Raw genomic sequence first — 16,136 nt, forward strand, 5'->3', positions numbered from 1 at the left:
CCCTGAGACTGAGCTGTACTGTGATTAAGCAGATCCTGGCCTTGTTCAGCCCAAGGCTCAACCCCTGTCTCTGCAATATCTAATAAAATCTGACTGGTGTTGGAGAGGCTGACTTCATTGCCCATTATTTTTATTGCTTATGCCTGGATATCCAGCTTGTCTTCTGCAGCCCACATCTGTAAGCACAGACACTTCAAGGAGGTCACTGAGAGCTGCAATGTGGTTGCCAATCAGAGAGTTCAGAAGAGCTTTCTCTAGTCCAGGAGCCACACCAGTGGCCAAGAGCTGGAGACGTGACAAAGAGAGAGCAGGACCTCAAGCAGGAAGACCGAAATGAAGCACTGACCCAAGAGTTGAAAGCATGTCACCTCCCTGGTCTCTGGCAGAGGAAGAAGCTATTTACATTTTGCTGAATATGCAAAATGCTTTTACCAGGTTGTTCTGCAAGGCCACTCTGAGTGCCAGAGTGAGCCAGCACCCTTCCCCTCAGGCAGCACATCTACACAGGAGTCCAAGACCATGCTGGGAATATATCCAGGTGGTAGAGCCTTCTTCCTGCCAGATGAGCAGTAGCAGGTAATATCCTTATGTAGGTGTTTGAAGATATCTCTGTGAGGGAGGGAGAAGTCATGGGTGAAAGCATAGCTCTGAGGAAGAGGCTTTGGAGATCCAGCCCCAGATGAGTAAGTTCGAGCCAAGGCTGGGATGTATATGGAAAAGCAAAGAGTCAGGGGCTTGAAGTATGAATGTCAGAGCAATCCTGCTTAGAAACCCAGGCCTTTTGACCATGGATAAGGAGGGAATGATAAAGGCTGAAAGGACTGTGCTTCATGAGACTTGAAGAGGGATTGTCATTTCTATAAGACTCAGAGGGAAAATGAAACCAAGTGATAGCAAGTTCACAGTGTGGTGTTTCTATGTGCTGCAAAAGACGCATTACACATGCAAAGTAGTTAACAGAAAGGCTAAACACTTTCTTGGTGTAAGTCCACCAAAGGCAAAGGAAATATCCCATCTAGCATTTGTTCTGAGCAGTCCCTAGAGTAAGTTGAAGTTCTTGTGCTCCTGTGTTTGATGGAAATAAACCTACATGGCTTCTGCAAATGAGGGTGGAGTGCCTAGAAATGTCAATGACACTGCACAGTAAAATCTCAGGTGGGGTGTTTAATTGAAGGTTTTCAGCCACCTGAAAATTCAGAGGCAAAGTTTGAATCACTGGAAATCCACACGAGGTGAGCCAGCACTGGGAGGATACTCCTACTCAAAAACCAAAATATGCTGACAGAATTTACGTCGTTTGGAGCAGGGGGTGACGGGCAGTTTTTGGAGCTGGCCCGCAGCAGACAGGCATGCCCACCCCAATGGTTAAACACTGACTGTTTCACAGTCCTTCTGGCTCTGGGAGAGACTGTACCCGAGGGCAGGAGTAAAGTCTGTGCTGAACAACGCATTGTACAAGTCTGCATATCCTGGCCATGCTGCTCAAAGTGAAAATACAGGTGGGTGCTACATGTCTATAGCATGGTGGGAGAGCTGAACAAACCCTAGGGAAATAGTTGTTTTCTGAACTCACAAAAAGCAGAGGATGTTCAGCTTGCCTTTGGGAACAGAGCTGTGGGAAGCTCCCTCCCCATCTGTGCAATCATACCTCTGCACCGTCTCTCCTTGGGACTCTCCAGCCTCAAAGTAAAAGCAGAATTCCTTAAGGTGTATTTCACCTTTGCTGTCCTGGCTTATGCTGAAGCCACAGGGAGTAGGTCATCTTTCTGTTTTCCTCTCCTTGTCTTTCCTCTGTCATGGCACAAGGCCATAAGGCAGGGAGAAATTAAGGACACCATGAAGGTTCAGCGTCTTCATAAGTTTTCTGACCTGAATGGACCAGCAGATTTTTTTTTGTGTGCCACTCCCCATACGTACAGGCTGCAGAATTTCTCCCAGAAACTGGGTTACAGTTTGTTTGCTCTCAAATCATTGCATGTCAGTTTGAATTTAAACTAGATCCTGTGCCAGGTGAGTCTGTTAGTGTTAGTGGGTGTTTGCTTCTAGAGATTCTATTTCTAGGACGGCATGGCCACCTAGGACAAGTAGCAAGTGAAGAGCAGAGTCTTAACCAGCTCCATTCAGCAGCCCATCCAAACGTATTTAGGCTTTAGAGATACGCAACAAGGTCCTTACTGGCTAATCAACCTAGAGCTAAATTGCACCTAATGTATACAGATATTATACTTCCCATAATCCATACTAGGTCTTTCCCTTCTAGCCTTGAATTTGGTCTCCATGTGGAAAAAATGCAAGAGTCTCTATAAAAGCAAAATTCTTCCTTGTTAGAAACAGGATATTCCCTCCAATAAAATGCACTTACATGTAGGAGGCTTGAGGAATGGAAGAGGCAATGGCATCACATTTCTCACCTCTCTCTCCAGGTACCACCACCAAACATCCTTACAGCAAAGCAACCTTCAACCTTCACTTGCATAAATCCACAGGGCTTATAAACTCTTTATTAAGTTCTCATCACTGACACACCTTTTTCCATCCCCACCAGCCACAGGTGATCTCACACAGCCAGTTTACATTGGACTGCTGACACCTTCAGAGCAGCAGCTCATTTTTGTTCATGACAAGGAAGTAATTCAGCGTGACAGACCCTGAATCTGACAAAACCTGAATCTGAGATCCTGATTTTGAAAGGTCCAGGTGCTGCCAAAAGCCATAAAATATGGCTCAAGAATGTCTCAAGAGCTTAAAATGTATAAAGAGACCAAGTAAGAGGGCAAATGCAGAAATGGTTTTCTGTGCTTTCAGGCCTACTGGTTTGGGGAATTTACTCTGAGAGAAGATCTAAGGATGAGAACATTCTTCTACACTGGGTATGTATATCTCTAGGAATCAGTCCTGACCATTTGTTTTGAGTGAAAGAGAATAACCTGCCTGACAACTATGTGATCTTGCCACTGACTCTTGGTGAAAATCACCTAGCTGTGTCCCTGAGATTCCTAGAGGAAATCCAGGCAAAGTAGTTTGCTTCCCCGGTGTCTGCATTGACTTAACAACCCTTTTTTGTAGGCTCTTAGCTTTCAATGCTGACAGTCGTCAAGTCTTATACTTACAATTATCAGCAAGATAAAGTAGATAAAATTGTAGAAGGAATGGGCATCCATCACATAGTACATGATCTCCACCCACCCTTCCAGTGTGATCACCTGCAAAGACAAAAACCAACAGAAACAGGAGGGAAGTGGGCTTCCAGAGTTCACTCCTCAGTGTATACAGGCACATACCAGCAGGGCTGTTGCAACCCAAGGAGGGTGAGAAACAACAATTTATTTCAAGGAGGCCAAATTTCGATTCCAGGAAATCAGCATGGTACTGCTTGGTGACACTGGCATACCGTCAAAGCCTGTGAGATCATGCTAGCCCACAGCAGGAGTATTTCATTAAAATAGTTCATTTCCCTGGATCGCAGCAGGGGAAAACCCGCAGCAGGTTTCTGTGCCCCTTGGACTGGACACCACGTACAGCCGGTGGAAAAGAAAAAAGCACGGATTTCAGCCCCCATCTGCAACATGTGCTGGGAATTAAAAAAAGAAGTAAAAGAGACCCCTTTGCTCTAGTGATCTGGATTGAAAGGAAAACTGGTACAAGTTAGCCTGAAGGCTGTAGCTCATTTCAGCAAGGGCCTGGAACAGCTCTACATCCCTCCTCATCTTCAGGAACATTGTTCATGGTGCGCACTCTGCCTCTCTTGCCAGAGTAATTACAAGGCCCTTTTCTCTCTGCAGCTGTATCACACCCTGCAGAAACCGTTACAGGAGCACAGAAAGACTGAGTTGGAAAAAAAGAAAAATAGCTTGAGCCTTGTTAGGAGGCTAACTCAGTCTTACCTGAAATATCACAATCCACGCGTACCCAATGTTGTCAAAGTTGATGGCACCCTTGTGCGGGTTGGCATTGCCTGTACGGCACACGTTGTAGTACTGGTTCCAGTTGACACACATACCACTGACATTGAACTCTTGCCGGACTGAGTTGTAGTAATAATAATCGTCCTTGTCCAAACAACATTCATGGCCCCTCTCCTTCAGTGGGGGTATTTCGTGACAGCCCATAATTCCATTGTCTCCTGACAGCGAGCAGATAAAGGGCATCTCATCATCTTCCTCAGGTTGGTAATAAGGGGGCAGGACAACATCACCTTGTCTGCAAGGATAAAAACCACAATCATAAAGTTCCTGTAACAGGCAGTTTCCCGTCAGCAACACCAGTGGATCTGGGAGCTCCCAATCTGACACAGGGACTGCACTGGGTAAGGAATTTCCAGGTTTATTTCCTCAGGAGAAGGGAAGGGAAGACAAGGCTCATGGAAAACAGGAAATTTTCAGGATGAGTCCCCAGTTTTCAGAGCTTTGCCTGCCATCAGATCACCCCAAGCCAAATTACACAATCTGCTTGCAAGGAGATGAAGAAAAGCTGGAATACAGAGATTTACATTCTGATCACTCTCCTCATTAGCATCAAAGCTAAACCAGATACAGTGATATTAAAGAAGTTCATCAGACTGTACTGTGATGTGCTCATGTATGTAACTGTTGATGGACATGTTTTATAACATTTGGCAGTGAACCTTCTGTACTTCTAAAAAAAAAAATCCAGTTCATGCATAATTAATGTTGCACAGCTAAGCCTTAAAATCAGGAAATGCAAAGTTAAAATTGACTTAACCTTAACTTTGACTCCTCCTTGCCAGTTGGCATTATGGGTGCAATGTTTCACGACAAGTTCACGTGCTTCTTTCCAAATAATGCAAACACCTTCCAAATGCATGAATAATTAAAATCGTCTATGCTTGCCTAGCTGGAGATGAGCTAATGATCAGGAAAGTGAAAGGTGGAGATTTAAAATTTTCCATTAAACTTTATCTAGTGCATTCCCTGCAGTGCTACAATACACAACTTTCACGTTGCATGAATGCAGACTTCTTTGCTAAGTGTCATTGGAAGAGGACAAGTGTTGATGAAAAAGGAAAGAGAGAAAGTCTCTGATTCTAAACTAAGCGGGACCAAACCACAAAGATCTGTTGTAACACATCCACATCACTGGTGAGCTGGATGCCTGCAGACTTCATTTCTCTAGTAACGGTCAGCCAAAGATTTTCTAGTATCTGTCACTTTGCAGGCTGTGGCCCCAATTCACTTCTCAGTTACATCAGCTCTGCATGGATGTAATTACACTCATTAAAGAGGTACTACCCCTCATTTACATAAAGGACAATCATCCTAAACATTCATTTTTCCCCAAGGAATACATAAACACAGTAAATGGCTGCTTTAAGCAGCTCCTACACTCTCTTCCCACTGCTGTTCTGCAGATTGTATTTTCACACTTTTTTTTTCCCCCAATTTGAGATGATCTACAGCTTTAGGGTTTTTTTAAGCAGTATAAACTGATAGGACGTCTGGGATTAGTATATGGTTTTAAGAAGACATTTTAAAGCCTGAGATCTGCTAAAGCCAGAAAGTCAATAGGAGGAGCTGTGCCCTGGAACTCCCCAGGAGGGTGGTTGGAGAATTGGTAGCAGGCAGGAGCTTTTCCACTCCATTGACTCTGTGGAGCAGGAGAGCTATGCTCTGCGGGCTCCCCCTGGCCCCCCCCCAGAATAAACCTCAGATACCTTGACCCCTGTGTGACTCCAGGCTCTCTTTGCCAGAACTGGGCCCACATTTCCCCATGGGGTTTTTTATCCCATTCAAGCAGCCATTCTTTGCTTTCAAATGCTCTCCCTTCTACTAATCTAGCTGTGGGACACCTCTCCCAAAAGTGCTTGATCTCCCCACCACAGCACCTTCCACATGCAATTCTACTCCTGAAGTTTTCTGATAATTTCCCCATGTCCCTCCAAAACCTCCAGAGGTAATGCACTACTGTCCAAACCTTAGCTCCATCTCGGAGGTGCCAAAGATGTCCCTGGAAGCATCAGGCAGCACTAAGGGTTTCTGTAAGACTCCTCTGGTTGGTTTTTAAGAGGTAGCAAGTTCACGATAAAGATGGCATGGCTGGTGTTTCAGAGTTTCAACTCTTTCTGGGAGTAGGAGCAGTATCTTGAATCCCTGGGCACAGTTGGAGGAGGCAGCTCTGCTAACCTGTGCCTTAGCCAAATCCAAATGAGCCCAGGCATCTGTGGACTGTGAAGACAGACTAAAAACAGCTGTCTTTGCCCTCCCTTCCTTTCCTCTGCAAGATGTGTCCAATGCTCTGCATGGCATCACCCTACAGCCGTTTGGAGCAAGCAATAAACATAAAGAGCCAGGCAGCAGAAGGCAAGAGAGCAGGGAAGGGGAAAGAGAAATGCTCCTGGAACAAAGGAAAGAGACATTGTCTCCCAGGCACTCACACTGTGAAGTTCTCCTCCATGAAGCAGCGGTTGCGGAGCAGCCCAGCCCACAGTTGCACCCCGATGATGCCGAAGATGAAGAAGACAAAGAAGCAGAGAAGAAGGACGTTCCCCAGCATAGGCAAGGTGTCCAGGAGCAAGTTCACAAGGATGCGCATGCCTGCAGGGGGAGAAGAGAACCAGAAGGAGCAAGTGTGGGATGGAGGGACAGAGAGAGAAAAAGAGAAAAAAGGAAGGGAAGGAGAAGGAAAGGAAAAGGAACAAAAGGAAAAAGAAAGGAAAATTTAGGAGGGGAAAAATGCCCAGTGAAGATAAAAGCAGAGTGGCTGAAATTAATTACTGCCCAAACCAGGCTAGATTTATGATCATTGCCCTTTCCTGTCCTAAACTCTACTAACAGGCAGGCAGCAGAGCTGCTGTGATGCCATGGTCTTTTAACTCTAGGCCTCCATCTGCAGCAGTGAAAAGCAAAGGGAATGAGAATTTTGGTACCATCCGCTATCTCACTGATATTCCCCCCTTCCCCACAGAAGGGCAACAGAATGAAAACTCTGTCCAAAAGGTGCACAGCAGCTCAAGAGCCTCAGACATCCCAGTTTAAAGGCAGTATGCTGCAACCTGTGAGAATTGCATAGATGGTCCACGGCCAGCCTGCCTAGTGGGATGAACCGCTACAACACGCACTAACTGTCATAAATTAGCCTTCTCAGTGAGTCTCGTCATGGAGACCACAGTCTCCTCTCTTGTCTAGTCATCCCTCCCCAAAAGGGCTGAAGCACACAGGTAGCAGGCACAGCCCAAAATGCTGTCAGCACAGCACCTCTAGCCAGTAAAAATGTTTCCAAATCACTTTTTTTTTTTAATTACCTAATTAACTCTTTCTGTGGTTTTAGTTCTCCCTGGCTCTTCAGCTCACAGAGCCACAAGTAGGGGTAAGGACAGGCTCCTTTCTTGATGGAGCTAATGGCTTTGCCTCTGCTCTCCAGGGATGGCAAAAGTCTAGAAATTCTTCCCAGCATCATTGTACCGCCTTTACCCCAGCGCATACCTCGTGCAGTCGTCTCTCCTCACCTCCATGGAGGTCCCTCCCCCAGGGCCCAGGGAGTTCCTTCACTGAAGATGTTCCATGTAGGCCAGCAAATAATTAGCTAATTAGGCATTTATAACCAGTTCATTACTTCAGATGGCAGTGGAAGGGGAAAGAGGAGGGGAAGATAAGATTAGGATTCTTTGACAGCCCTCTGAGGCACAAGTTAATCCCCCTTGTGTGCCCAGCATCAAGTAATTAGCCACACAATGCTGTGCATTACACTCTATTGCTAGTCCCCGAGCTGCTCACCCACAGAGAGCGGAGGGAAGCAGTGCTTGCAGGGGGCATGCAGGCGTGGGGTACACGCACACTGAAGGGAGAAGGAGAAGGGCAACTGGTGTGGGGCATTGGACTGGTTTATGTCAGAAGGGAATGTTTCAGGGACAAATGGGGGTGGGAGAGACAGGAGTGGTATTTGCAGGTAGGTGATGTGTAGGAAGAAGATGCTTAAAGATGGCTACTTGGGGTCATGGACAAGGAACAATAGCATTAGCTCTAAGGCCAAGCTGTGGAGCAGCAGCTAAGCCCTGCTTGCCTGACTACCTAGCTGTATCACTGGTCACCAGTTAAGGCAGTTTCTGGACAGTACATCAGTAACCCAACAGTGCAGGGGTGCAGCTCCAGCTGCTCATTGGGGATCGCAGACACACCATGGGTCACTGACAGTTTTCTCATCTGTCACTGCACAAAGCCCAACAGCATAGCCACTGTGCCCTGATGCCTGTCCCTATGACGCACCAGGCTCTGGAGCAACGTTCCACACAACACTTTGGCTTTAAGGCCACACACCCTCACTGCAGCGCACTGGGGTCCCAGCATTAGCGCTGCTTCACAGCATGAGCTCGGTAGTTCCCATAAACCATCCTGGTCAGTACATTAGGGAAAGCCAAGTGACATGAGAAGCTGTGCCAGCAGTGCTGCAAGAAGGGGTGATGTTTTTCAGATCAATTGATGCTAGCTCCATCTCAGAGCAGAGGTCATGGGAAGAATGAGAATGCCTTTACACTGAAACGCAGAACAGATAAAGCAGACATCCCAACCAGAATTTTACAGACAACACACTTGTTGGGTCAGAATTTGCAAAAATTCATTTTGTCCGTGTTCCAAGAGAAGACAATTAACTGGCAAAACTTGCCTGCCTTTTCCTTGGAAACATCCTGCCTGCCCATACATTCTCCATCCCGACTCTCAGAGGGGCTACTGACGGTACAGGATTGTGCTATCCACAGTTCCAGGATCATAGCAATTGCCCTCATGCTAGACCCTCTGGGGTACCTGGGCCCATAACCCAGGAAACCCATGCCAGGCAGGTGGCCCCAGCACTTGGCATCTTTTCCACACCACAAAGAATTTGGCATTAGTAGGTTCCATTTCTAAGTCCAAATGAAACCCAATTTTGATTTTTTAAAAATCTCCCAGTTGAACAGAATCATCCTTCTCTGCCCATTGATGGTAACTGTGGATATGAGATTGGCTCTTCCAAAAGCTGTAACGCTGACCCTACAGCCACCCAAACATCAACTGCAATTCCCCTACAGGCCAACCACCTCTAAAACAAATCCATCACTTCACTTTGTGCAAAGTCCCTTTTGCTTCCTGCCCTAAACAGCAAAGCAATTTCTCTGGGAACCTGTTTTTCACCTGTTTTCAGAGGCATCAATTTTCCATCAGGAAAAAAAATGGACCTCTTCTGCTGAGTTCACCCAGATAGCAGAGGTACTTCAACTACTACTTCCACATGGATGAAAGGCACTGTGTAAATACAAGCTCAATACCTTTGTTCTCTTCATTGTTAGCCTCCCCTGCTGCCTGCAAAGCTCATGCTGGAGTCCCTGAGCCCCGTCCTCTGCTATGGTATTTTGGCAGTGCTCCTCCTGCACTTGTGCCAGCCACTATGGGCACTTTGGGGGGAAGCCCTTGCAGCCTCCCTGTCCCTTCCTGAGCCAGCAGCCCAGCATGGGTCTGTCTGCAGCTGGGGCTTTGCAGTCCCTTGGACCTAGGAAAGGATAGGCTGGTCTGGCAGCCTTGCTAAGGCATTTGCTGCACGTCTCCAAGGAAGGACCCTCACTGCCAGGCATCTGGACACTTTCATCTGGACAGGCAGGAGGGGATGATCCCCACTCATGTGGGATACACAGAGCAGTGTGTTTTGGGGTCCTCACAGCCTAACTGGGAGCAGGTTGCAAATGGTCCCTGGCTCCTCAAGTACTCACAAGGTTTGGAGGAAAGAAGGAGAAAGGCTGAAAAGCCTAAGAATGGAGGGTGATGATCTACTGCAGCCCCTGGTGGCTGAGGTGACAAGGTCTCTACAGCAGCTGCAGGGCAATGGAAATGGGCAGAAGGCAAGGCAGGGGTGGCGGCATATTTATCAGTGCAGCTTTGGGAGCATCCTGCCCTTGGAGAACTGGGACACACCTCTTTTCCAAGGGGCCTTCACTGGACAAGCCCCCATCCTCAGCAACACTGCTGCGTCTTGCATGACAACTTCTGGAAGATGTTGGAAAGCTGTTTCTTTGGCAAAGTCCTGCTGCCTCCTTCCTATCTTTTGCTGCCTCTGCCTGCCCCTGTGCCCCTTTACTTTTCTCTCTCTGTTCCTACATCTCCTCTCTGCCTCTTGCACTGCTCCGCAGCATACATAAACGTCTCCCATCCTCCATCCCCACTGCTGCCTTTCCCCCCACCCCCAATTTGTCCTTTACCATTGGCAGAGCAGAAGCCACACTGGCTCACAGCGAGGAGGGAATATGAAAGGGACAATGACCTTTTCTGAAGCAGCCTTTGAAAAAAGGAGATGTTCCCTGAGAAGAGAAAGGAAGAGGGGCTGGGCAGTCTGGAGGAAAAGCAGGGAGGGAGAGCATTGATGAAGCAATGTTCAGCAACCAAACAGGCTCCCAGGGCATCAAATATGAAAAGGTTTTGCTCTTCAAGGGGAAGAAAAGCTAGAAACATGAAATATTCATGAGTGCCAGGTGTGGGCTCTGAAAGGCCTTTTCTCTTCCCCACTCACCCTCACAAGGAGACCAAGGGAAAGGAGGAAACAAAATGGCATCAGCTGTGGGCATCCGAGGAATGATCCTCATGAAACGGTGCTCAGATAATGTTTCCCTGCTGCTCACCCATGCCCTTGGCCAAGGGGTGGGGAACGATGCTCGATGGGACCTCCCAGGCAGGGGTACTCCTGGTAGAATATCCTGCCAGAGCAAAGCCATGAGCACAACAGAGATGCATTAATCAGTCCAACACAGAAGTGGACTATGTGGGGAAAGTACAGCACAGGGATAAGAAGCAGCTGGAGGATGAGAGGAGTGCCGGGGAGCGAGCTGATTGGGAAGCACAGCTCTGAGCAAAGCCAAAAGACAAAGCAAACTCGCTGAACTCCCTCCTGGGTTCAGGTAAAGCAAATCCTCTGTCTTGCCCTGGTGGCATCCCGAGGCCCTTCATGACAAACTCTGCAGATGCTACGGTGACCATAGCTCCCTCCAGACACTTGCCATCAACCCTGATTAGCCTGGCCATCACAGCTAAGCAGACACCAGGCACGTGCCAGCTCCAGCAAAAGCATGACAGTGGCAGTGAGTAGCTGGGGCAGGGCTGGGGAGGATGTGAGCTCCAGGTGGCCAGACCCAGCTGCACAGGACAGGTGTGCCAGGCAGCTTACCACCACCTCCTCCCCCTGCATCACTCTGTCACTTCGCTTCTCTCCACTGCCTCTTTCCTATAGTGAGGACCAACAGCTGAGCTGATTCACTCCCTAGCACTAATCACCCTGAGGATCTGAATGGGGGACTGGCTCTGGAGAGGGTGAGAACCCTGTTCTTTCTTGTTTCTTCTAACTCACCCACCTCTGAGGCTTTTGAGTCCTCCCCAGCTCTACAGTGATGGACAAAACTAATGTGCGCAGAGTCAAAAGGAGATAGTAATCTGAGGCAATCGTTCCCTCACTTAGAGTAAACCAGATGGAAGAGAACATAATTCCCAGCACCCATCTTATCTGCATCATGGGCCAAGCCACCAATTGTCATTTTAACTGGAGCAAAAGCAAATCTCTTCCCCATCAGCATTTGTGACTGTAGCTGGCAGGACATTTTGCAGAGTGCAGAGACTGAAGCATCGTTCTGTCCCTCAGCCAGGCCGCTTGTCCAAGCGTGCCTTCTTTCCTTCCTCCCCTGCCCCCAGGACACATGGCAGCCCACCCAGCTAGCCCAGGGTTGGCAGGATTTTCCTGTGCATGTTTCTTTGTGGGAATTTTCAGAACTGAGAAACCATTCCAGCAGATAGATGGTATTTGTGCGGAGATAACACAGGGAGAGCTGTACCTTTTTTTTTTTTGTGGCCAAGCCCTGTAGTTAAAATAATCTCCATTTGTGTGCACAGTGCAAGCTGGTGCTCCTACTTGTAGCCTTCCTCACTGATCTCTTGTTGATCTGAGGCTTAGCTGTCATTTCACGCATTGCATTCATTTACATTAGCTAAAAGGTGGTGCCAAACTACTGCAAAGAGAAACCAATCAGCTGTGTGTGCAACAGCAGATGCACTGTCAAGTTCATCATTATTATAACCTATAGCTTCCCTTGCCACCCAGATATTTTTCGCTTTGCTGCATTCCTCCTAACTGAAGCCTCTCCTGCAAACACATGTGTAAGCGAGAGGAACTCAGCTGGAACAGCTGGTTTGCAGCTCCAGATGCCTTCTCAAGCTGCAAAGCCAGCCTCACTCACAATGCAGACTGTCACCCTTTGCTTTGCATGAATGCAAGAGAGACCATGTCCAGATGGCTGGCCTGACCCAGATTAAATGAACCCTATGGAAAAACAGGTCCAGCTGACAGTATAGGGTAATGAGAGCTCTTAAACCAACTCTGCTGCTAAGGAAAACCTGCCCCAGACACAAGTGTGAAACACTGGCCTCGTTCAGAGGTAACCAAAGTCTTTTCCCTGATCTCTCTTTCAGGTTCCCAGAGCATTTGTAGGATACATTTAGGGCTGCAGGTTTTACACTTGCAGGTTGTCAGCAGCTTAAGAGCACCACTCAGTTCCTCTCCACCACCCCACTCTTGCTGACATGCAAAGCTTTCTAGCATCTCTGACTGGCTCAGACACCTCATCCAGCTCAGCCTGTTGATGACCTAATCTCCAATTACCCAAACCTTTGTCACTCCTCAGCTTGACCACAGACACAGAAAATATCAAAGCATGACATTTTCAGCACTTACAAAGCTTCAGCCAGTACAAAAAGCTGTTGCTCATTTCCTCAGTAGCACGGGCACATCAAGCCTTGCCTCGGTGCAGTGACTTCCCTCAGGATACTGAATCAAGTTCAAGCATTAAGTGTCCTCAGTCCTTACCTTCAAAGTGCTCCTCAGCTTAAGCCCAAGGCAGCCAAAAGAGAGACTAAAGCTCCAGAAAAAAAAATAATGTTGGTCAGAGCCTTACCCTGCTGGGACAACAGAGCTCTCCAAAGGTTTAAAGTGTACTGATGTAAGAGGAAGAGCTCTCTCAAGCTTGCTCCAAGGCTGCAGAAACAATTCCCTTAGGAGTCAGGGACTAGCACGGACCTCACTGCTTTTCACTTCGAGAGCAAGACGCTTACCGTAGATGGATCAGGCCAGGGCAACATGAGCATCAAAAAGAAAAGGAAGAAGAGGAAAAAATACACCACTTACAACACTCCCGCAACACACGCTTAAGCTAAAACAACCACCAAAAAGAGAGTGCAAATGAAACCTGAGACATGCTGTTTTCCCTGGGGGAAAGAAGGCAACAAAAACACATGGGTGCTGCACAGCCATGATGCTCAGCACAAGTCAAAGAGGGGTCAGGTGACAGAGCCAGGGCTGAATCTCAATATTCTGAATCCCTCAGAGCTTTCCTTCCTACCTGCCCATCAAATGTCATATGCACGTCAAGGAAATAGGCCCCTCCTAGCTACACTTAGCATACAGAAGCAACAGCAACCTTGAAAACTGTAATTCCCTTTAGCATGGTATTTAGCAACAAGTCCCACAGCGCCCTGGCCATGCTCACACCACAAGTAGTTATTGCCACATTTCTTTGCTGAAGACCTGCAGTAAATCCTACAGAGAAACAGGCCCAGCTTCCATCACAAAGTAGTGAAGATCTTTTTATAAAGGATCTTTTTAGAGAATATCAAGATGTCAAAAGCAAAAAAACACACCTACTCCCCACCCTCCGACCCTCCATCCCACTCAAAAAAAAAAAAAGAAAATTTGAGAATGCTAAGAGAAATACTCACCAAGGTCAGGGAAAATTATCTTCTCACCAGATCATAAATTATACCAAAAATGAACTGTGGCTTGAACTGTGGTAGGCTCTAGCCTACCTTCCACAGAAGGCAGGTGGTCTAAACAGACTGTGTGGAGTCAGCTCAGTTTCAAGCTCTCATATTTCTTAGCTTTGTCCAAGGTTCACAAGACCCAGCACACAAAATATTTCCTTCCTGATGGGCTGGAGTCCCACCAGCCCTACAGAGGGACCAGAAAACAGAGCCATGCTAGGTGGAGCTGCCAGGTGCTTTGAAGAAGCAAGCCCAGAGATGAGGCTTCCTAATTGCAGACCTGACCCCAGGGTTACAGGGGCTTCAAGAATGAAGGCAAAATCCAGAGCATTTACCTTAACACCTAAATGCTGACCCCTGTGGAAAAGAGGGGCCTCTGTCCAAGCTTTGCTGTGATCTAAAAAGGAGGAGACACCTCAAGATTTGCAGCAGGCTGCACCTTACTAGGGATGCTGTGAGCCCAGCTAAGACCCATGGATAGCAACATCCACCACAGGCACTCACATACAGTATGTGTCACTGTAGCACAGTTGGTAGCCACATAATCTGTGACATGAGCAGAAAGAGACACAGCCAAGGTCTCAGTCAGGAGCCTCCTTCTCCACGCTCTCTCCCCATTAACCCCTTGCAAGCTTTGGGCTGTTAAGTAACCTTTTCTTGGAGAGTGATGCTAGATGTCAGATTATTTCTGAGAGAGGTGTCTCTCTGGGGGATTGCTGTCATTCTGTTCTTTTTTCTAATACTGAACATCTAATAAGCAACACCTACTACCACCTGCTACTGTTGTTCATTCACTGATCATCTCTTTTTTTTCCCCATTTGTCACTGCAATGATGACTGCATTCACTTTCAGTGAAAACTCTATTAAAAACATACAGTGCCAGCTTTTCTTTCAGAATTACAGGGGTCACCCAACACCCGGGACAAAACGTAACTCCAGGGCTGTGGCTGCAAGCCACTTGCCCCCATTCTACAAATACCCTGAAGTCCTTTACACTCTCTAGTTCTGTAAGTAGGACAGAATAATGCAAAATATAATGTAAAACTGTTAATGCAACTTCTGGTTAAAGTTTAAGGGAGCTAATTTCCTCTTACTGTCACTAGCATGAATCATGATTCTTTCTACTGCAGGCAGTGACGTGATGTTAGGTGAAATCTGTGTGAAAAGGAGAATCAGGCCCAAAATACACAAAGATAGAGAAATTTAAGGTTATGGTTGTAAATTGCCCTGCCCACACACACAAAGCATAATTTACATTAGTGTAATATGACATTATCTTTCACCCCATAATACACTTTCATTATTGCTCATATTTCCATGGTATCCATTGCTTGATAGGTCCCATGGGACAGATTTTGCAAAACAGCTCAGCTCCCATTTAGGCAGCAAAATACATGGCTGGGCTTTCGAGAGTACTGTGTACACTGGAGGCTGAGCTTGTTTGAACAGGCAGCAGAATTGTCACAATGGGAGCTGCGAGGCACTGAGCATTTTTTAAATTCTGGCTGTGCAGGCTCCCCTAGAGGAGAAGGGAGAAATAAAGATTCCAGCAAAGGTCTCTTTATGACTTGTTTTTGGTTTGTTTTTCTTCCCAGGCTTGCTTTACTTCCAATAACACAAACTCCAAAGTGCTGTTGCTAATGCTTGCGATTTTTATCGGGAGTCTTGGGATGCGTGGCAGAAACCTTCAGGCATAAAATCTTGCTATGACTTGATGATCTCGGATCACAGTTAAAAAAAAAAAAAAAAAAGAGAAGTTGTTTCCATTCCTCACTACGATGAGGGAAAAAAGAGGACTACAAGATCTGAGCAACAGATCTAAAGGTCTGAAAGCCACGTGAAAAATAAAAATAAGCTATAATTTTTTTCCCTTTTCTTTGTTCATATCTCATGGTTTTAAACCCATCTGACAACCTACAAGCACACAATTCGTGACTTTTGAATACTTGTTTATAATAATAGTGAAATCAAGTAGACTTGTTCAGAGAGGGAAAGATTACTTTCTCCCATGATCTGTGACCACAAAAAAAGGGGACTAAGCAATCTATGGTGCAAAAGACAGCATTACCAGGTCTACATTTCCTGCACTTCAGTGCTCCCCAGCTCCCTGCCATGGTGCTACACTAACACAGGGATATAATTTTCTTTTTTTTTTTTTTTAAACTCCCAAATTTACTTTGATTACCCATTTAAATATGTGACAATATATTGTACACTATGGAATGCACAAGAAAAACAGCACTGAGATCAGGCAACAAGTAAATAAAATTGGAGCATGTCTTCAGTGACTGAAGACTTCCTCCAGCACTACAAGTCGTGAGTTTGTTACAGCTGCTTAGTTTGTTAAAAAGCCCCAGAGA

The 16,136-nt window shown here is 46.6% G+C and overlaps 1 protein-coding gene across 2 annotated transcripts in view; it reads right to left on the minus strand.

The window, feature by feature from the left end:
* CACNA1I (calcium voltage-gated channel subunit alpha1 I) overlaps positions 1-16,136 on the minus strand; it is a 90,048-nt gene that overhangs the window by 49,624 nt on the left and 24,288 nt on the right. For both annotated transcript variants that reach the window (XM_064453976.1, XM_064453966.1), the window contains exons 4-6: positions 6,392-6,551; positions 3,885-4,200; positions 3,111-3,203 (exon numbers count right to left, since the gene is read on the minus strand). In XM_064453976.1, coding sequence (XP_064310046.1) covers positions 3,111-3,203; positions 3,885-4,200; positions 6,392-6,551 — 569 coding nt within the window. The remainder of the gene's footprint in view (positions 1-3,110; positions 3,204-3,884; positions 4,201-6,391; positions 6,552-16,136) is intronic.

This window comes from Phalacrocorax carbo, chromosome 1 (assembly GCF_963921805.1).
Source record: "Phalacrocorax carbo chromosome 1, bPhaCar2.1, whole genome shotgun sequence".
Classification (NCBI taxonomy): Eukaryota; Metazoa; Chordata; class Aves; order Suliformes; family Phalacrocoracidae; genus Phalacrocorax; species Phalacrocorax carbo.